This window comes from Tenrec ecaudatus, chromosome 15 (assembly GCF_050624435.1).
Source record: "Tenrec ecaudatus isolate mTenEca1 chromosome 15, mTenEca1.hap1, whole genome shotgun sequence".
NCBI classification, from domain to species: domain Eukaryota; kingdom Metazoa; phylum Chordata; class Mammalia; order Afrosoricida; family Tenrecidae; genus Tenrec; species Tenrec ecaudatus.
Window position 1 is genome coordinate 59,442,268 of NC_134544.1, and position 21,577 is coordinate 59,463,844.

The following is a 21,577-nucleotide window of genomic DNA, read 5'->3' on the forward strand; positions in this document are numbered from 1 at the left end:
TCTTGCAAGCTGTCGAGTGCAGTAGCTCAAAGGGCACTATCTGCAAGGTGACAAATCTCTGAAGGTGGGAAGGGATAGAAAGAGGGACGGGTGGGCCACCCACCACACCATGACCCCAGTGCTGCCTTTCAGTTCTGGCTGGACGGGAGCATGTACACTGGCACAGATAAGAAAGAGCTCAGGACACAGGGAATGCAGGACAGATAAACCCCTCAGGAACAGGAATGGGAGTAGCAATACCAGAAGGGTGGAAGGAAGGTGCAGAGGGGAGGGGAGGAAGGGAGAACCAATTGCAATGATCGATGCATCATCCTCCCCCTTCCCAGGTGAATGAACAACAGAAAGGTGGGTGAAGGGAGATAGCGGTCAGTGTAAGACATGAAGGCAATGATAATTTAAAATTTATCAAGGGGTCATGGGGAGGAGGGGAAAAAGAGGAGCTGATACCAAGGGCTCAAGTAGAAAGAAAATGTTTTGGAAATGATGATGGCTGCCTACGTACAAATACACTTGATGTATGGAATGTCACAGGAGCTGTAAGAGCCCCAATACAATGATTTTTTAAAATTAGCTTTTATTGCCTTAAAAGGGGAATGGAATAAATTACAGCATATACTCTATTTGTTACATGAATTATAGTGCTGACGGTATTGCATTCTTTAAAAATGCTATTCAAATGTGAACCTTCTGTTACTGGTTGATTCAAATTAGTTTGTTAGCTTAGAGCAAAGGCGGTGTTTTAGAGGGACTGACAGTAGCACATCTCATGGAAAACTGGATTGAGGTTGTCTTTGGGGAAAGGCAGTTTCTTCTTGAATAGAATAATTTAGGAATAGAGTTGGGGAAAGTGCTTTGGGAAAATATGTAGAAAGTGTGAGGAAACCAATTGAAGACAAAAAGATACCTCTTGGAAATTTAGAAATAGGTAAAAAAAAAAAAGGTTAAAAATGAATTTGGCAAAAAGGGAGATGATGGCACTTGGGGAGCAGGCACTAACCCACCCAGGGGGAGAGTATTGATTATGTCTCCACAGAATTGGGAGTGTTCGTGCAGACCCCACCATGGCACACCAAACCTCGGGGGCAATGTACACAGGTACAGAGAAGAGAGAAGAGCTCACAACACATGCAATCCAGGAGCAGGAATGGGCGCAGTGATAACAGAAGGGTAGGGAGGAAGGTAGAGAGAGGAGGGGAGGAAGGGGAACCAATCACAATGATCAACACCCACCCCCACCCCCACCCCCGCCGGGAGGGCGGCATTAACAACAGAAACCGTGGGGTGGGGATGGAGACAGTGGTCAGTGTAAGATATGAAAATAATAAAATTGTATAATTTATCAAGGGGTCATGAGGGTTGAAGGGTGGGAAGGAGGGAAAAAAGAGGAGCTGATACCAAGAGTTCAAATTGAAAGTAATTGTTTAGCAAATAATGATGGTGACATATGCACAAATATGCTTGAGACAATTGATGTGTGGATTTTTCTAAGAGCTGTAAGATCCCAAATGAAATTATCTTTTAGTTAAAAAAATGGCATTTATTTACATACAAAAGAAGGATATGTTGGAGTATAGGTTTATCTTTTATAAGAGGAAGTAGACAGATAAAATTGGAGAGCTAACTTTGCACATAATAAAATCCAGAAGGAATCAATGTAGTTTTAAAGCCAGGGGTCCTAGATACGTAGTGGGAAGGATTCTGTTGTAATTTTATGAAAGATGTTTATATGATATTCAAATGAATGTTCATTTTATAAAAGTTGTAGCAAAATCACACCTAATACATGCCAATACAGAAATATTTCTAATAGGTCCCAAGCTGATATATGCAAGAGGATTTCAGAACATTTGTGGGAAAATGGAATTAAAAGATAACAGAACTTTTCTATGAATGCTTTGAAGTCCCCTGTGGTAGTCACCTAATCTGGTGTCAATTTAAGGATAAGAATGTAGGGGTGGAGCCTAGGCTGTCAATCTGGAGATAGCCAATGAGACTTCTGTGGGTATGGCCTTCTCCTGAGAATTCTGGGAAATCTGGTACTTCCTCCTTGGAGGAGGAAGACACCTCTCTCTCTCTGCCACTTCCTGGGAGCCATTGCAGAAGACAAGACACATGGATGCAACCAGACCGCTGAAGCCGGAGAAGCCACATGGAGACCCCTGCCAGCGCTGAGATGCTTACAACACCACTGGACCCAAAGACTTTCTACCCACTGGCTTGTGATCGCCCTGCAGTTGGCATCATTGCATGTGTTTCATGAGTCTGAAGAGGATGTTATAGATTGATATTGGACTGATGGGCTAATATTGGACCTATGGACTCGATCTGGACTGGGCTGGGATGTTTTCTCCATGTTCAATTGCTCTTGTATATAAGTCTCTTTCTTATACACATATGTGTGTCCATGCATTTGTTTCTCTAGTCCACCCAGACTCACACACCCCTCGCCAGGGACAGTGCCTTGTGGAAATGAGCCTGGTGGAGTGAGGCCCAGGAAGCCCGAGGAAAGTGCAGCTACACCCTTGAGGATGGCAGCAGGCCAAACCAGGTTTTTGCAAGCACTGAGGAGCTCTTGATTCAGGGTTGAACTCTGACAAATGGCTAAAAGGCCATATTTTCTAAAGCTGGGGTTGTATTGGGTCACATCCTCAGGTCCTTGATGAGCAGACAGCAAAAGGGTATTTTGGGATTGAAGTAAAAACATGTCTGTGGATATTTTCACCCAGAAAGAAAAGCTACCCCACTTCCCCACAAAGTTGGGCTGGAAAAGAAGTCTGCAATGTGTCACAACTTAGATTTCCTCAAAAATTGAGCTTTTTCCCCTTTAATGTGCTACACAAGCACATAAAGAATTCAGCTAAGATCTCCAAAGATTTGGCTACAGAAAAATGGAAAAAAAGATACTTTGATCTGAAAAGTTTTAAGAAGAGCTGTCAGTGGTCAGCTGCTTCAACCATGAACAAGTCCTCCACTTGGACACGAAGGATGGAGAGCGTGTAGAACCGCGTTTCTATGGTCTCCCCATGCATGGCCCAGGGCCGAAAGGAACTATCTGGAATCTGTCACTTTCCCACTTTTTAGCTCCGTCAGAAAATGATTTTTTAAAACATAAAATTTTACTTTGTTTTTTTCATTTTAATAAATCATTTATTGGGGGCTCTTAAAGCTCAAAACATAACATTGTAAAGCTCTAGAACTTATCACCAATTTAGATGGGAAGGGAAAAGGCCTCTGCTTTCTATAGAAAGTGAAGCAATACTGAAAAAGAACAACAAAGCAGGAGGCCTCACGCTTCCGGGTCTCAAGACGCACTACAGGCCACTGCCATCCAAGCAGCTTGGTAAATGCATGGCGGTGGCGGCACCATTCATTGGCACCCGGAAAGCATGGGATTATGGCAATGAAATGATTTTCAAACAAACAAACAAACAAACAAAACAGCTTGGTACTGTTACAGAGGAAGAGACATAAATCCACCGAACAGAACTGAAAACTTGGAAGGAAATCCATCCACCTACGGACAATTGATCTTTAATAAAGGACCTAGCATCATTAAACAAGGGTGAGAGCATCTCTTTAACCAATGGTGTTGGCAAAAATGGACATTCCTTTGCAGAAAAGGGAAGCAGGGTGTAGAACACACATCGCATACAAAAACAAACTCAAGTTAGACCACAGAGCTTAAATATAAAATCTAAAACAATAAAGACCCTTACTTACAGAATAAGGACAATTAGGGGCCGTAATACATGATATGCAGAAGAACAAAGAGACCATCGCTCCCATAAAGACTTACAGCAATGTGTGGTGTGTGGGGTGTGTGTGTGTGTGTGTGTGTGTGTGTGTGTGTGTGTGTGTAAGAGGGCAGAAGGAAACAAAATAATTTTCCCTATGAAATGCTGAGTTGCCCTTTTGAAGCTACAAACTGCTGCGGATCCACCTTCCTGGTACTGCCTCAAAGTCTCTATAGGGTGAGTGCTTTTCTTTCAGCCCCTTCCAATCAATAACTACAAACCAAACACACCAAACTCCCGGCCATCGAGTCAATGCTGACTGATGGCGAACCCCTGTGGGTTAACGAGACTGTAAGTGTTATTGGAGTAGAAAGCCCAGTCTTTCTTCCGAAGAGCTGCTAGTGGTTTCGACCTGCCAACCATGAGGATCACAGCCTCTAGCCCTAGCCAGTAGGTCTCCTCTAGTCTGAATTCAAAGTCCTGGCCAGGGCACTGGATGCAGTTGCCTGTCAGCGGAGGCTTGTGTGTTGCTATGATGCTGAACAGACTTCAGCAGAACTTCCAGGCTGAGAATGACCGAGAACCAGAGCTGGGCAATGTAACTCTGAAGCTCATGAATGAAAACCCTAAGGTTCCCACAGCTGTCAGCTGTTCGTGGCGATTTCGGTCCACTGTGCATGCGCGTGACAACTTCCCAGCTGCTACAGTAATACCCACAGGCTTAAGTCCACTAGCCGTGACCACAAAGCAGATTCACACTCACTGGCCGAAACATGGAAGCCATTCATGGCCTTTTCATTTAATAAGCATGTATTTAATGCCTGCTCAATAGGCACTCTGCTGAGCTCTTGGAACGCAGAGGCAAAATCACACAGTTCCTATTCTGAAGGGTTCACAGTCTAATGCCACGGTTCTCAACCCTAGGTCGAGATGAGAATTACCCAGGAAGCTAAAATCAATCCACCAATCACAGGCAAACCTATTTCCAGGCTCATCTTTATGGATTATAATTTAATTCTCTGGAGTAAAATCTGGATATCAGTATCTTCTGAAAGTTTCTGGAATGATTCTAATGTACAGCCAAGGCTAAGACCCATGATTCTAATGGTAAAAGAATTGAGTTACTAACCAAATGCAAACACAGTTTTGGAGTCAGTTGGGCTAACCTTGACTAGTCCCTTTGGCTTCTTCTCCCCCCCCCCCCTTTGGCTTCTTACTTTAGCGCTGATGTTGAACACATGCTGGGTCATAAGTTATTTGCATTCCCAGATTCCGAATAAACCAATTTAAAAGAAAACAGGGATCTTAATGGGCCTGGATTACTAGTTTGTCCACTGAATCCCAACTCATTATCCTACTGGAATTGTCATATTCTTCCACTACGTCCTTGTGACCAAGCCCGGTTTCCCATAACCTGACGCCTGCTGGGGGCTGCTTTGTGCTTGGCTCCTCTTGGGTATCACCTGACTCCCCTTAACTGTTGCCCTGTTTCCCTGGTACAAATATCCGCACAGCCAGCTCTTTGTTGTTCACTTGCCACACTGTGGCAGGGCTCTCTGGTGTCTTGATCCTGGTCTAGCTCACCTTGCCTGCCCTATGCCCCAGGTCTGATGTGATCAACCACAGCCGCTGTTTTAGAAATACCAGGTAGTAAGAATACAAGGGCCTTTTTAGGAACTACTAAATCTAAGCTAACCATATTACAGCTTTTCTAGCTAGCAAACTTCTTGATATAATGCAGCACACTTATGCAGCCGTTGCCTGGACCCTCCTTACTGGCTCAGTTAGATTTTGTAGCAGTGACTGACTGGGCTACGCCTTTTCGTGTGTTCTTTGGTTTTAATGAAAGACCCGTGATCCTATTAGCCCCAGGGGCTTCAGTTAACTTTTAATGGGAATTCAAATGACACCAGAAGTATCTTGTTGATTGGAGGAGTGGTTTCCTATTACATGATAAGCTTTATTTTCTACCTGAAAATTTAATGATGTTTTCCAAAAGAAGTTGTGCTGAATTAGAAACCTACTTTTCAAATGCCAAATCTTACCATTGATACAATGATCCCCCCTCCATTCTAACAGCAAGTAAATGCCTGGGTAAAAGTAACTTATTGGAAAAAAAAAAGTAACTTATTGGGATTTAACGAAACAAATTCAGACAACTTTAGGCTACATATAAACATTTACAAGGACTTATAAAAACCCCACTTTATGGTTATTTTAAGCTATGGGAAAGGTTTTGTGAATGTGTTGCTTTGATGGTTGAAGTGCTCCTGGCCCAAGCCATGCTCTCTTTCGTAGCTTCATATGAGTGAGAAAGGTAGACAGTGACAAGGAAGACGGAAGAAGGATGGGTGCCCTTCACATGTGATCTTGCAAAGGAACATTGACCGTGGTGTGGAGGGCGAGGAGCAGGAGCAACAGTGTTTGAAGAAACACAATCCAAGTCCTCCTGAGAATTGAGGGTGGAGGTTGGCTCAGCTCCGTTGTGCATGCCACAAGGAAACAGTCGACAGAAAAGGACATCGCGTTTGTTAAAATGTGAAATGAAGGAAAGCGCCCATGAGATGAATTGACACAACAACCCAAACCTACACGCAGTCACAGAGACGACACATGCCATTCTGTTAGCTATGTGGTCACTGTGCCGGGGAGCTGACTCAAGGGCAACCAACTAGCAGCCGCAGCCGCAGCCAACCTTGCTATGAAGTCTGCCTTTCCGGCGACCTTGTTCGCCCTGTGCTCAGCAGCCACCTAGCGCTGGCTTATCACTCCTCTCCAGTGCCCACCTAGCAACTAGCATGTACTAACGAGACGCTCAACAGTAAATGCAAGGAGAGGCGTGAGCAGAGCAAATGGAAGGAGTCCAAGGTCACTCTAGGGTTTGGGATTCTTCCATGGGGAAGCATATATTTGTGTGAATCCACCATTCTTCCCACCCCCCGCCCCAGTTCATTTTATGAGGTGTCATGTTCCACGGCCCAGTCACATCAGCAGTATTGCGCAGTTGCTACCACATCAGTTTCAAAACATTTTCTTCCTTCGCGATCTCCTGGATATCAGCTCCCTTTACTGTCCCCCCACCGCCCCTGCCGGAGCCCCCAGAACCCTTATTCTAATTGTCGTCCCTATAGGTTCATCAATCCTGCATTTCATAAGTCAAAAAGCAGAAAAACGTGACAAAGATTCCTGAAGGCCACCCACAATGATGACATACTTCAGAGAGAAACCCCAATATGAAACACAAAACAAAGCGAGCACACACACACACACACACACACACACACAACAGTGAAAACCAGATGAAGCCCAAAATGTATTAAGGGCAGATCAAGTAATAACGTTTTATCCGTTCGAGTCAGGTTTTCCATTTAAATCTACTACAGCCATCTTTCCAGTCCTCTGTTTGGTCCCCAGTTTATTCCTATCCCGCAATTATGGTTAGAAAGACATCACCAGACCCATCCCAAGGAGCAGCTAGAACCCCTCCCAGGGGGACGAACTACAAAAAAGTGGGTGAGGGTGATGGAGGACGACGTAAGCTGTGAAAATAATAATCTATAACTTCTTAAGGGTTAGTGAGGGAGGGAGAGCAGAGAGGAAAGGGGAAGAAATGGAGAGCTGATATCAGGGCCTCACATTGGAAGAGAATGCTTTGAAAATGATGATGGCGGCATATGTGCAAATGTGCTTGACACACTGGAGGAATGTATGGGTTGTTGTAAGAGCTGTAAGGGCCCTCAATAAAATGATTTAAGAAAATGAAATATTGGAGGGAGGGGAAAAAAAAGAGGACCTGATGCAGAGGGCTTAAGTGGAGAGCAAATGCTTTGAGAGTGATTAGGGCAAAGAATGTACAGATGTGCTTTATACAATTGATGTGTGTATATGTGTGGATTGTGATAAGAGTTGTATGAGCCCCTAATAAAATGTTTTAAAAAAAGGAAAATGAAATATTACATTCTAGATCTGTCCTTTATTTCAGTCTGAAAATAGGGACAAATTGAATGTAAGTGCATGAATCAGAATTAATGTCAACTTAACATGACAATCAATAAATATAAAATAACTGGCAGACAAATAAATAAATAATCCTTGTTTTCCTCGTGTTTTTAGCCTAATTTTAATAGACTGAAGTATATGATGCCTTTGAAAAATTATACCAATTGAGCGATAAAGGAAATCATTATTGTCTAATGATCTGAAGCCACTTGGGCAGGGAACACTGTGAACTGTGTTCCTATAACAAAGGGAGACTGTCTTCTTTCACCCAGTCAGGGAACCCTTGAAACGAGGAAATGTGGGTGGCTGCTGGCTGACTCGCTGCTGTAGACCATGTAGGGCAGACGGCTGTTATTTTAACCCAAGGTCAATAAACATGGCCCAGAAGCCTAGTCTGGGAGGTTGTCTGTATGGCCCACAAACTAAGAATGGCTCCTACATTTTTTTTTACCAGTTGAGGAAAAAAATAGAAACAATATTAATATTTGGAGATTGAAAACCTACCAGTATATGAAATGCACATTTCAGTGTGCATAATAAAGTTTTATTGGGGCACAGCCATGCTAACTAGTTGATACCGTGTGGATGGCTGCTCTTTTGCTCTGTGGGCTGAGGTGTGCAATGCTCACAGAGACCATGTAACTAAGAAGTAGAACATGTTTATTATATGCTCTTTCAGAAGAACTTTGCCAGTGCCTGCTCTCACTTAATAGATGCAATCACCCCAATCCTACCTTTGTTTAAGAATTTTGACTTCCTATGTTGGGGCCGGAAGGAATGTTGCCCCTGGATTGTTCCATTCAAAATGCTAGTCCAGGAGCCTCAAGCTCTTGCTTTAAGACTGAAACCAGAAAAACCCCAGTTGCCTCTCCAACGTGACTCACCCTGTCACCCTCTCCTGAGTGGCCGATGCAGAAGGGCAGTGGCTGTCATATTCTCGAGCCACATCACTCAGTGATTCAAAGAGCACTCACTGATGGTTTGTGTTGGATGCCATCCCTGTCACCTTACCCCAACGAGCGTCATTGTAGTAGGAAACAAAAGCACACCTGGAAGGGTTTGTGCAACCACAGGTCCAGCAAGTTCAGACGGCTTCCCAACACCTGCCTGGTTTACAGCACGGACACGGAAGACGTAGCTGCTGCCCTCCTTGAGGCCTTGTACCTGGAAGAAGTAGGCAGAGCGGCAGTGGACACGTGGTGTCTTTTAAACAGAAAGGCTTTTCCATTGTGACACTGTTTTAGTGGTCTGTGCTTTAGACGTTTTCTTTCCCTTCTGGATCCTTGGTAAGGAGTAGATGAGGACGTCTAAAATTCCTTCCAATTCTTTTAAAAGATAATTTAATGGCCAGTAACATCAAAAGACAAGGACTGGTTTAAAGGAGTCATCCACCTTACTCAACAAGGCAGCATACAAAAACCTCACGGCAGCAGAACTTCTGCCTTCTGGGGGGCTGTTTCTTTTAATACAGTCCGTAAGTAATTTCAGATAAAATTCTTGGCAAGAGGGAAGAAGTCAAACCATGCATCACGGACGCTCCCCAATTTGTTTAAAAAGTGTGTGAGGGCATAAGAACAGAACCCCAAATTTCCCCTGTAAATTTGACATCGTCATCTCTCCTTAACCAGAAAACAATTGATTTAATTATGACTTTAAGTAATTTGTAAATAATCAAAATTTAGAAAAATCTATACCCCAAGGGCTTACCATGAACCAGGTGCTATGTGGGTGGGTCTATCTATGAAGACTAACTTTGAAGTGGGTCTATCATTATATATGTACATATAATGATAATATAGACTGTATATATAATATATATGATGATAGACCCACTTCACAGTTTATGTCTGCGTGTGACTCTGAGTTCAGCAACTCTCATTATCATATTAAATCTTGTTAATGTTCTAGAAAAATGAAATACTCTTTTTCAAACAGGCGACTTTCAAAAGCCACATTGAGTTTTAAGAAGGAATTTACTATATACAGAGAGCATATTTTTCCCTAATATTGTGATGGAGATCAGTAAGATTTATTTATCCCAAACTGCTTAAATCAAACAATGCTAGAATGAAGGGGAGTGTTTCTAACAGCAGATTTAAGAGCTCCGTATCAGCAGTTAAAGAGGAGCTCGTGTGAACGCTATAAAAATAGCACCCTCAGGAAGAGAAAGAACGTCACCCTGTGAGATGGGAAGCAGCAGTGTTTTAACACTAACGATCATTTGAGTGGATCAGATCAGACAAACAGGGAAAGAAAGAGAAAAGGGGCCAGTAGACGCTTTCCAAAGCAAGGCTAAGGAAGTCAGGTTAAATATACCAAGTGTTTTAAGCAGCAGAGACTTCCCGCAACCCCAATCCCGAAATGGAATTTTACCAAGGGCCCCCCAGATGAAACAGACCAATACAGTGGTGTTCTGCACTGTCTGGCAAACTCTAAAGCGAATGTTCTGAGCAGGGCGGTTCTCAGTAAAGACGGCGTCTAAACCGACGCGCGCCCTCTTACCTTCAGGTACTTGTTTTTGGTGGCCGCCTTGTTGAGTCCTCGCCATTTGTCATCTTTGGCATTGGCCTCCTTCAAGTCCACAAAGTAACCCGTCACCGGAGTCCGCCCAGAGTGGATGGGAGGCTTCCACTGGAGAACCAGGGAGTTCTTCCGCACTTCACTGTACTTGAGATTTTGTGGAGGTCCTAGAGGAGGGAAGACCAGGAAACAGAACTATAGTGGGCAAGAATCCCCCCGTAGGTGTCCATTTCAAACCACACCTGTGAATGATCGGGATCTGATGCTTATGTTCTCTTGCCTTTGACCCTAGCCTCCCCATGGAAAGGGCTGCTTTTGTGGTACTTCTCCATCCCTCGCCGCCATCCTCTATTGAGTGGGAAGGCCAGTGCGAGGAAGTGCTCAGTACTGAGGTTCAAGGACTTCGGCTCTTCTCACACCTGCTAATTTCCCTGGATTACAACCTTTCATCAGAACTATTTAATTTAGTGACAGATTCCATTTCAGTTGATTTTTGCATAGGAATCTGAGCATTCCCCCAAATCTCTATGAGTAGGAAGAAAACAACTCGATTGGATGGCATATGAATGCAAAGAGTAATACTTCTTTCAAAGGAAAAAAGGGGGGGGATAATATATTGCAAAACATCTTCCAATTGGGGGAAAATATTTTCTCCAAAACATGTATTTGATATATGAACGTGTATGGTTCGCAATGAACTTTTGCCAAAATAAATGGAAACAAACCTGTGGGCCTTGATGTCTATAATAACCATTATCAGTTATTTACATTCATACATCACCTTCATCTTGAACCAATTCAGAGACACTAAGTACCTTGATAAGTCTCCAGGGAGAATGTCAGATTGTGCACCCTCTGTGCATACTCTTTGCACTCTTGGGAGAGTCCTAATCTCTCCTTGCATGACCACCAACTTCTCTGAAGATGACACATTTATTTATTTATCTATCTATCCCTTTTTCTTAAAAAAAAAGCAACACATTTCTAACCAACTATAATCCCGGGAAAGCAAACCCCAAACACAGCCACACTCTCATTTGTGTTTGTGGTGTTTGTGATTGATAGGTCAATTTTTGATTGACCCTTTAACTTGGCAAAATGTTAGGCTTGACAACACATATTTTGGGGGACATCATTTAATCCAAAATATTCCTCCCTTTTTCCCTCCAAAATCCATAACCTCGCCACATGCAAAACATTCCCCCATCCTACCATTCCCAAAGTCTTACACCAACTCCAGTGACAAGACCGTATCTCCCACACTGGGGCAAAGTTCCTTTTTATCCATGAGCCTGTGAAATCTAGAGCACAAGTTACCTGTTTCCCAAATACCATGAGATCAGAGGCACAAGGTTGACATATACATTTGTAATAAACGGGAGACACTGGAGAGCAAGACGGGATAATGGGCACAAAGAAAGTCCCCAAACCAGTTGAACAAATTCCATTAGCTCTCCAAGCTGGAAAATCAGCCTACTCTTTGAGCCTATCTGGGCAACGGCCAGATCTAGCTCCTTGGCGTTTTTCCTGCGTTCACATTGACAAGAGGCAGACACGTGCTTTCCTGGCTTTCTTCTCTTCCTCTGGACCGCTCAGTCTAAGCTAATGCATCTGCTGCTGTGCTATTTAGACCCATCAGTCACAGGCTTCATCATTTCAACAAAAGATGACGTGACCAGGTCCTGAGTGAAAATCCCAGGACACATCTTATTTGTGCAACGAACGTTTCCAAATCTTGCATGAAGGGTATGAGTCACTTTTGTACTTTCACAGTGTCTGGTGTGCTAATTGGTTTGCATAATCATATTAATACCTTCAACTTTCGTGGCCTGATTGGTTTTGCTAAGAGGTTTTTTTATTTCACTAAAAAAAAAGTCATTTTATTGGGGGCTTGTACAACTCTTATCACAATCCATCCATACATCAAGCACATTTGTACATGTGTTGCCCTCATCATTCCCAAAACACTTGCTTTCTACTTGAGCCCTTGGCATCAGCTCCTCATTTTCCCCTCCCTCCCCACTCCCCTCCCTCATGAACCCTTGATAATTTATAAATTATTATTATTTTGTCATGCATGTCATACACTGTCAGATGTCTCTCTTCATCCACTTTTCTGTTGTCCATCCCCCAGGGAGGGGGCTATATGTAGATCCTTGTAATAGGTTCCCCCTTTCTATCCCACCTTCCCTCCACATTCCCGGTATCGCCACTCTCACCACTGGTCCTGCGGGGTTCATCTGTCCTGGATTCCTGTGTTTCCATTTCCTATCTGTACTAGTGTACATCCTCTGGTCTAGCTGGATTTGTAAGGTAGAATTTGGATCATGACAGTGGCAGGGAGGAAGCATTAAATAACTAAAGGAAAGTTATATGTTTCATCGTTGCTACACTGCACCCTGACTGACTTGTCTCTTCCCTGCGACCTTTCTGTAAGGGGATGTTCAGTTGCCTACAGATGGGCTTTGAGTCCCCAATCCACACACCCCCTCATTCACAATAATATTATTATTATTTTGGTTATTTGATGCCTAATACCTGATCTCATCAATATCTCATGATCACACAGGCTGATGTGCTTCTTCCACATGGGCTTTGTTTCTTCTCATCTAGATGGCTGCTTGTTTACCTTCAAGCCTTTAATTCCTCAGGTGCTATAACTTTTTATTATTATTATTAAATCTTTTTATTGGGGCTCATACAGCTCTTATCACAATCCATACATACATCAACTGAGCAAAGCACCCTTATACATTCATTGCACTCGTCATTCTCAAAATTCGCTTTCCACTTGGGTTTGCTAAGAGTCTTTGTAACCTCTGTTCTGTGTCATCTTCAGAACCCTGTTACATTATCCAGAGTGTTACCACCTGTGCTTTATAGAGGAGGGTCTATGCTCTGCAGTTTGCTACATTTAATATTATTTTAAAACCATGTTAGGAGCATCGCACCGATGAAACACGACATTTCTCTGGTTCTTTGAGACTTCCTTGCACCTCTCTATCATGACCCCAGTCCTGCCTTTCAGTAATCGCCAGACCAGAGCATGTACCCTGGTACAGATAAGAGCTCAGGTCACAGGGAATCCAGGACAGATAAACCCCTCAGAAGCACAAGTGGGAGTAGGGATCCCAGGAGGGGAGGAGGAAGGGGAGGGGAGGAGGGAAGGAAGAGGAACCGATTGCAATGATCGACAAATAATCCCTGCCCCCTACAGGGGGATGAACAACAGAAATGTGAAGGGAGACAGTGGTCAGTGGATGATATGAAAACAATAATAATTTATAATTTATCATTGGGTCTCGAGGGTGGGAGGGCGGCAGGAGGGAGGGGAAAAAGGAGCTGATACCAAGGGTTTAAATAGAAAATAAATATTTAGAAAGTGATGAGAGCAACATATGTGCAAATATGTTTGATACAATTGATGAGTGGATTGTTATAAGAACTGTAAGAGCCCGCAATAGAATGATCTTCATTTTTTTTTTAGCTTGCCCAGGAGCCTATGAGAAGTCTTTGTCCATAAAAGTTGCCTTCATAGCACTTTAGTTTCATACCTCCCTTTTATTGGGAGACACTCTATACCCTTGTTCTGAGATATGGGTTCTATGATTTACCTGGAACAGCAATGGTCCACTCTTCACATGTAAAGGATTCACTTGCTGCTGAGAATTCTCCTAGTCCAGCCATATTCATGGCAGCCACTTGGAACTGATATACCATGTTCTCCTTCAAACTGCTAATCTGCAACATAGACAACGTCACAGGCAGTGAATAGTTCCGTTTTCTTTTAGGTTTCTTGTAGGTGTTCAATATTTATTCACCTCCGGTGTCAAATACATTCTAGGGTAACAGCAACAACACACACCATTTCTTAATCTCGTCCCCTTGAGTGTGGATGAAATTCACAACCTACTATTAATCAACAGAGTGTGGCGCCGGTATTAGACTGTTACTATGATGTCCGTGGTGTGCTCTGTGACAGAGGACAAGGGCGATTGAAAATGTGATCCTAATCGAACAATTTTAAATCCATCAAAAGACAGCCTAGCCAGGGTGGACCTGACTTAGCAAATAAAAACTATTCAAAGATAGCCTGGGCCTTTCCTGACAAGACACACTTTTCTAGAGGAAGTCAAAGACCATGCTGTGAACTGACTGATTGTGGAGAAGGGCCATCTCTAAGATTGTAGCTCACCAGTACAGCAACTGACTTTTACCTACAACCCGAGGGAGCTCAGAAGGACCCAAGCTCAACTTGGCCGCCATTGACACTGAGCAGAGTGTCCAGCTAAGCCATGTTGAGACTCCTGATAAATAGAATGGTCAGAAGATGTATGGTTGTTTTAAGCCACTAAGCTTTTGGTAATTTGTTGTGCAAATACAAAAGAAAATGTATAAATAGCCAGATGCAAATTCCGTGGATTCTAAGCTAGTAATAAAGTGTTCAAATCTGTCAGGTTCCTGTTCTTTACTGTGACCTATTTTTTAAAAACAGCATATAATTTACATAGTATACACATTTAATCATATCTAGGAGAATTGTACAATCGTTACCATGTCATTTTTAGAACACCCCCTGGTTAAATTGCCTTTAACATGAGTTGTGTGATCATAGTCGGTCCCAGTATGCTCCCTCCCTGCTCCCATCTTTGTTTCCCACTTCTGAAATTCCCTTTTCCCTCCCTATCACCCACTCCCCACCCCTGCATCCTCTATCAATCCCTACATCAGTTATTTTCACTAGGCATCCACCCCTCCTGTGAGTCACAAACTGGGAAACCCAACAGAAACAATAAAAACCAAATTTTAAATAAGGTGTTAAGGACAAAATAATAATATAAAGACCAAAATACAAATAATGAGTAAGAAAGATCCTCATCAACATTCAAAAAGCCGGGGAAGACATTTTTGTCATGGAAGAAGGGAAACTTGCACACAGAACCAACTCCGGTTGGGTCTATAGGGAGGTCATCTGGCCAGATATCAGCATATCAGCATGTTCCAGATTACAATGGTCTCTGCCTGACAGCAAGGCCGTTTGAGACTCTTGCCTGTGGTTAGAGTGGATCTGACCAGATACTCTGTAGATGGGTTTTGGCCTCCCACTGTCCTCCGTAGCCTTCTACCAATTGGGTCTTCATAATTTTAGCTCTGATACTTTTCCTTTCACCATATTCAAATTTTAAAAATGTCTTCTCTAAACCCCAAATAAAAGGATTAAAAAAAAAAGAAAAAAAATGTCTTCTCTGGATCACACAGCTGGTGGGCTTCTTTGCTGTGGAACTCATGGACCCCTCATTTAGATGGCTGCTTGTTTGAAAATGTGCCTTTAAGACCCCAGACACTATTCTGATCGATAGCCAGGCACCATCTACTTTCATCACCACACTTTGCTGCAGCAGCCTTAGCTCAGTGATCCTTTCTTGCAGGTGTGTATCAAGCAGAACCACATTATCAGAACTAACTGTTCTTGGATTGAGGCTAGAGTTAAGTAGGAGCCCAGACTCCACCTGCTTGCCCCTGGGGTTTGCATGTCTCAGGTTTACTTTGGCAGTTGTAATACGACAGAATCACAACCCAATACTCTAAAGTCCGGTGGCAGTGTTGCTAAGGACAGGAGCAGACGTTTCTTCTGTTTACAAAGCTTACTCTCTGCCCTTCTTTCTGCCAATTCACGCATCCCATTGGAGTTATCCGCACCAAATGGAAAGATGCTCAGGATTCATCAGTGTACAAAATGTACATATCCAAGAACATATCCAAGAACATCCTTTGTTCTCCCTGCTCTTGCTATTCTTTGCTCTGGCCCTGTGGGCCTCCTCAAACACCCGAAGCTCCTCCATCCTTGTTGCAGACACTGTCCCACCAACTGGCAGCAGAAGTGGAGGCTGGGGCAGCGGAGTCGTTTAACCCTTTCCTTGCCAAACGCTGTTGTAGTTTGTTAGTGGGTCTGTGTTACACCCACTTTTCTCTTGTTTTATGTCATAGCGCCTCTCGTGGTCTTTATGCCTTTTAAGTTAGCTCATTCTCTGGCTTTAGACCAAGGGCCAGCCCTAACCTTTCTGTATCTGGCTATGCTAAACTCCTTTTACGTCATTTCCTTTGATTGCCTGTTCCCTACAAACTCAATCTATTAATTGAAGGTCTCGCTCTGTCTCTTGTCTCTGTAAGACCTAACAGATACTATCCACTGCATCAGTAGCAGCCGTTAGCCTATCAGCAACCAAACAACCAGAAAACACACCACACACACACACACACACACACACACACACAGAAAAGAAAAAACAAAATCACAAAAAATAAGTGGTGAGCAGGAAAGCAAAAGTCCCTGTAAACAAAGGAGTGTAGCATTGTGAGCGACCTAATTTTTACATTAAAGTGCACCGTGGGTTATTGGGAGAGTAAACAGAAGGGATAAAATAATGACTACAAAAAGACTTGCAAAATAGAAATGAAGGAAATATATTAGTTTGAAAAAGTTGTGGACTATAAACAACCCCTCGAAGTTTATGAGTTAAGCCAAGAGAAAATCCTGTCTAGAACTCAAATTTTATTATGAAACTATATGTTTGTCTACATGCATGCTTACCTAGCCAATTATTGAGGGTGTGTGTGAAATATAATGTCTACGGGTTATAGCAATGCGATAATATAAATGCACAACACATTTGTATATACATACGTATATGTGTGTGTGTTTTTCTTTTTAGAAACAATTTTTAAGGGGAAATGATGATGATAATAACTTTGCTTAAAAGTACTGTATTTATGGACGATGGTGGCTTGGGGTCGGTCCCTGGTTGTGTGATCATTTATCTCAGTTTTTCTAGGACATTCCAGGCTGCAGAACATTCTGGGCCAAGCCCAGGCATGGGTAAAATATTGTGGTGGGAGATTTCTGCTTCTTTTAAAGATATGGTAGGCTATTTAGATTAATATGAAAAAAATTGAAAATGCTAGATAATTTTCTTCTTGAGAGTCAATGACAAGCTATTTAAAAGCACTAGTCCCGCATGAAGGGAGATAGAAGACAAGAGAGATCACGGCATTTGCATTGGAGGCCAATTTTACCAGGGGTTTTGATGTTTTCACAAAGAGAGAGGTTTAGATATCAAAGCCCAGAACTCATCGAATAAAAAAGAGAATGGAAGGAAACCTTTCTTTGGATCCTCCAACAGCTTTATCTCAGGATAAAAGCAAATCAGAAATAAACCTGCTTTCATTTATTGTGCAATGCAAATTCACATTGCCTGTCTGTCCAGAAATAGCAAACTCTGGCAGTTGAATTGAGCACCTTGCAGAGGGAAATGCAAAGATTATCTAGAGAACCTTCATCATAGACAACGATTATTCATGGATTATTCATGGATTTTAAAAACAACAAGCAACACAGGACAAGAAAATCCGAGTGGAAAAGATGGCAACCAGAGCCACAGTGCAAGTCAATAGATAATCATAAAGGCCTTCTAAGGTGCTAGCCAGCAGAAGTATCAGACTTAGATTATAAAAAGAATTATCTTTATTTTATTTGGAAAGTAAATGACAAACTTAAAAATATCTGTAGGAAAGGATAATCTATGAAATAAGTTATATTTGGCCTAGAGTAAGTAAAAAAAAAAAACAAGGACAAAGATAATGAATGTTTTAAAAGTAAAATTAGATATAGAAGAAAAGAGAATTTGTAAACTGGCAGATGCAATCAGGAGAAATTATACAGACTACCGTACACAAAGACACAGAGATGGGAAAGCGAAGCGAATGATTAATAGCCACGGAAGACAGAACAAGAATGCCAAATATATGTCTAATTAGAGTTTCAGAAAAAGAGCGTGTGACAGTGGCAATATTTTAGGATGTAGTAGCTAACAATTCTCCGTAAAGATCTTACAGAAAAGTCCCAAACCCTCAGCAGAGAAAGTGTTTAATCCCCCATAGCTCTCCCAGTGCCATTGAGTCAGTGCCAACTCCTGGCCCCGGTGGGCTTCCAAGACTGTAAATGGTGACAGGAGAAGAAAGCCCAGTCTTTCTCTCGCGGAGCTCCTGGTGCAGTGGTTCCCAACCTTCCTCATGCCGCGACCCTTTAACACGGTTCCTCATGTTGTGGTGACCCCCCCAACCATAACATTATTTTCACTGCTACTTCATAACTGTCATTTTGCTACTGTTATGGATCATCATGTAAATATCTGATATGCAGGATGTATTTTCACTGTTACAAATTAAACATAAAGAAAGCATAGTGATTCATCACAAAAATAATCTATAAGTATATATTATGAAATAGTTACTTGTAATTTCAAATCAGTGAAATTTTGTCTTGAAGCATGGTGTAGTATGAGTCACAGTCTTCACGCTGGGTACTAATATGTGGGCGTATCTGCACGTGGGAGGACCCGCCTGAAGACGGATAGAGGAGCGGTGTCTCGGTTCCGCTGACCATCGGAAATATGTGTTTTCCAATGGTCTTAGGCGACTCCTGTGGAAAGGTCGTTTGACCCCCCCAAAGGGGTCGTGGCCCACAGGTTGAGAACCGTGGTGCTGGTGGTTTTCAACTACCAACCATGCAGAGAGCAGCTCGCCACCAGGCTTTCCCTGGACTGGACATGTACTATTTTAACTCTGTCACCGCGAGACATGGCCAAATACGAGACACTGTGAAAGGAAAAAGATGCATGACCCTCAAGTGAGCTACGTGATGAAGAATGGCCACACCAGCTTCAAAAATGACACAAAGATGTGGAATTACCTTGTCAAAGTGCCGAGTGAAATACCTACCAGGATAGAATACTATGCCCAGAAAAAAAATTATATTTTGTATAAAACAAAAGGAAAAAACCAAACGAAATGAAAACAGCTGGGCCTTAGAAGGCTCTCACTTATGGAAATTCTAAAATATTTAGAAAAAGAAAAGTAATCTGAGATGGAAAATCCGAGATTTAAAGTATTAAATATGCAAGCAAGCACATGTATACAAATGTTGACTCTATAAAACAATGATTTTTTTTCAGTAAAAAAAGATAGTATGAAATACACACAAAAGCATTAAATTGGGAAAAGTGTAAATAAGTTAAAGTATTTTAAGGTCCTTATATTTCTAAGAGAAGGGTGAAATAATGGAGTAACTTTACCTTCCAGTAAATTTCTTTGTTTTAACTATAGTCACCACTATGAAACAAACCAAAAAAAGAAACCAAACCAAACCCAAATGCCAAATGAATTACCTAGAAGCTGTAGCTTTTAAGGCAATATTTGGGGAAGGGGGCAATGGAAGGGTTAAAAACAAATAACTTTTTTCTTAAGAAAGCACAAAGAAATTAACCATAGCACAGGCAAACAAGTTGCACAGTGTAAGATTATGGTTTAAAAAGAGTAATCAGTAATAGCATTCAATACTCCAGCTAAATGCCAAAGACTGCTAGGGAGGTTAAAAATTTAAGAGAAACATATATAAAACACACAGGTACAGAAAGCTTGAAAGTTAGAGAATTTAAAATGATATGCCATGCAAACATCAACCAAGAGAAAACAGGTGTAAGCAGATATAGCTATGAGGGAGCTTCCAAAAGTTCATGAAAAGATGTAATGAAAAGCTGATGGAATTTTTCAGTGAACTTTTTGAGGCCCCCTTGGGTATTGATAACAACAAAGACTTTTAGGCAAAACATGATTAATAAAGTGCACTTTGCATATGTCTAATAGCACTGCTTCAAAATATGACATCCAATCCCCCCTCCAATCTATGGATTTTCTTTTCGCTGTTGAAGCGCTCTAGTGATGCACATGGATGTGGCTTTACAAGGTCCCTGCCCCCTATTTTGCCTCCTGTAGTGTGTTGCTTAAAAAGGTAAAAATATCAGCGTAACAATCAATACCTGCATGGAAAAGGCAGGTGCGATGTGGTCGCATAATGGACCATCACACCACATGAAAGAACGTTCATTAGCGCTGTTGCACACACCAACACGGCACAGTCTCGAACGCCGTTTGTGAAGCACTGTCAGTAGGCTTGTGCGTTCCATAGCTTTAACATTCTTTTCTTTTTAAAGATCATTTTATTGGGGGGCTCTTACAGCTCTTATAACAATCCATACATCAATTGTATCGAATATATTTGTACAAATGTTGCCATCATCATTTCTGTTTTATTTTTTTAACAGAGAAAAGTTTTTGTAATCATTTAACTGAGGGCTTGTACAACTCCTATCACAATCCACCCATCCATCCATCCGTCCGTCCGTCCATCCATCAATCCATCCATCCATCCGTCCGTCCGTCCATCCGTCCATCATCCATCCATCATCCTTCCGTCTGTCCGTCCGTCCATTCATCCATCCATCCGTCCGTTCATCCATCCATCCGTCATCCATCCATCCATCCATCATCCATCCATCCATCCATCCGTCATCCATCCATCCATCCATCCATCTGTCCATCCATCATCCATACATCCATCCGACCATCCATCCATCCATCATCCATCCATCCGTCCATCCATCCATCCATCCATCCATCCATCCATCCATCCATCCATCCATCCATCATTCATCCATCGTCCGTCCATCCATCCATCTATCCATCCATCTATCCATCCATCCGTCATGTCAAGCACATCTGTACATATGTTGCCATCATCATTCTCCAAACATTTGGTTTCTCCTTGAGCCCTTGGTCCTGCATACTTGAACTGCTGAGGAATTGTATGGAGTTGGGAGGAGCACCCTTCCTGGACCACCCAGCACAGGGTTCTGAATGTTGCGAGATGGTAGCTTTGTTTGTTCAGCAGCTGCTGCTGTTCTAAGGAGAGGTGTCGTGATGAGAGAAATTGTGAGACCCCTCAGGCGCTGTGGGGAGCTCTGACCAGGATGCTCACATGCAGAACGTGGGGCAAACAGAACTGGGAAGAGAGTGTATGTGGACAAACTCTCAACATTTATATGTTAAGGAGTCTGGGAGACCAGGGCTCCCATGGAGGGAACCTTCACGTTTGTGGGTTGGAGATGCGTCCACTCACATTCTCCTAAGTAAAAGTCACTCCCTTCAATGTCCCATCAGAATATTGCCAAATTAAGGTGCTGTTTGCAAGCACATGGTCGCTTATCATACCTTGAAGATTAGCTGCTTGAGGTTGTCTGCCATCAAAAGCCATCAGATGGTGGGGTGGGGGCGGGGGAAAGGGGGAAAAAACAGGAGCTGATACCAAGGGCTCAAATAGAAAGTGAATGTTTAAAAGGCAATGATGGCAACATATGTACAAATATGTTTGATACAATTGATATATGGATTGTTATAAAAGTTGTAAGAGCCTCCAATAAAATGACCTT

General features: G+C 42.5%; 1 protein-coding gene across 2 annotated transcripts in view; it reads right to left on the bottom strand.

Annotated features, from left to right (window-relative positions):
• Positions 1-21,577, bottom strand: part of MYOM1 (myomesin 1) — a 154,974-nt gene that overhangs the window by 42,553 nt on the left and 90,844 nt on the right. For both annotated transcript variants that reach the window (XM_075532903.1, XM_075532902.1), the window contains 3 exons: positions 13,868-13,994; positions 10,236-10,420; positions 8,783-8,897 (listed from right to left, as the gene is read on the bottom strand). In XM_075532903.1, coding sequence (XP_075389018.1) covers positions 8,783-8,897; positions 10,236-10,420; positions 13,868-13,994 — 427 coding nt within the window. The remainder of the gene's footprint in view (positions 1-8,782; positions 8,898-10,235; positions 10,421-13,867; positions 13,995-21,577) is intronic.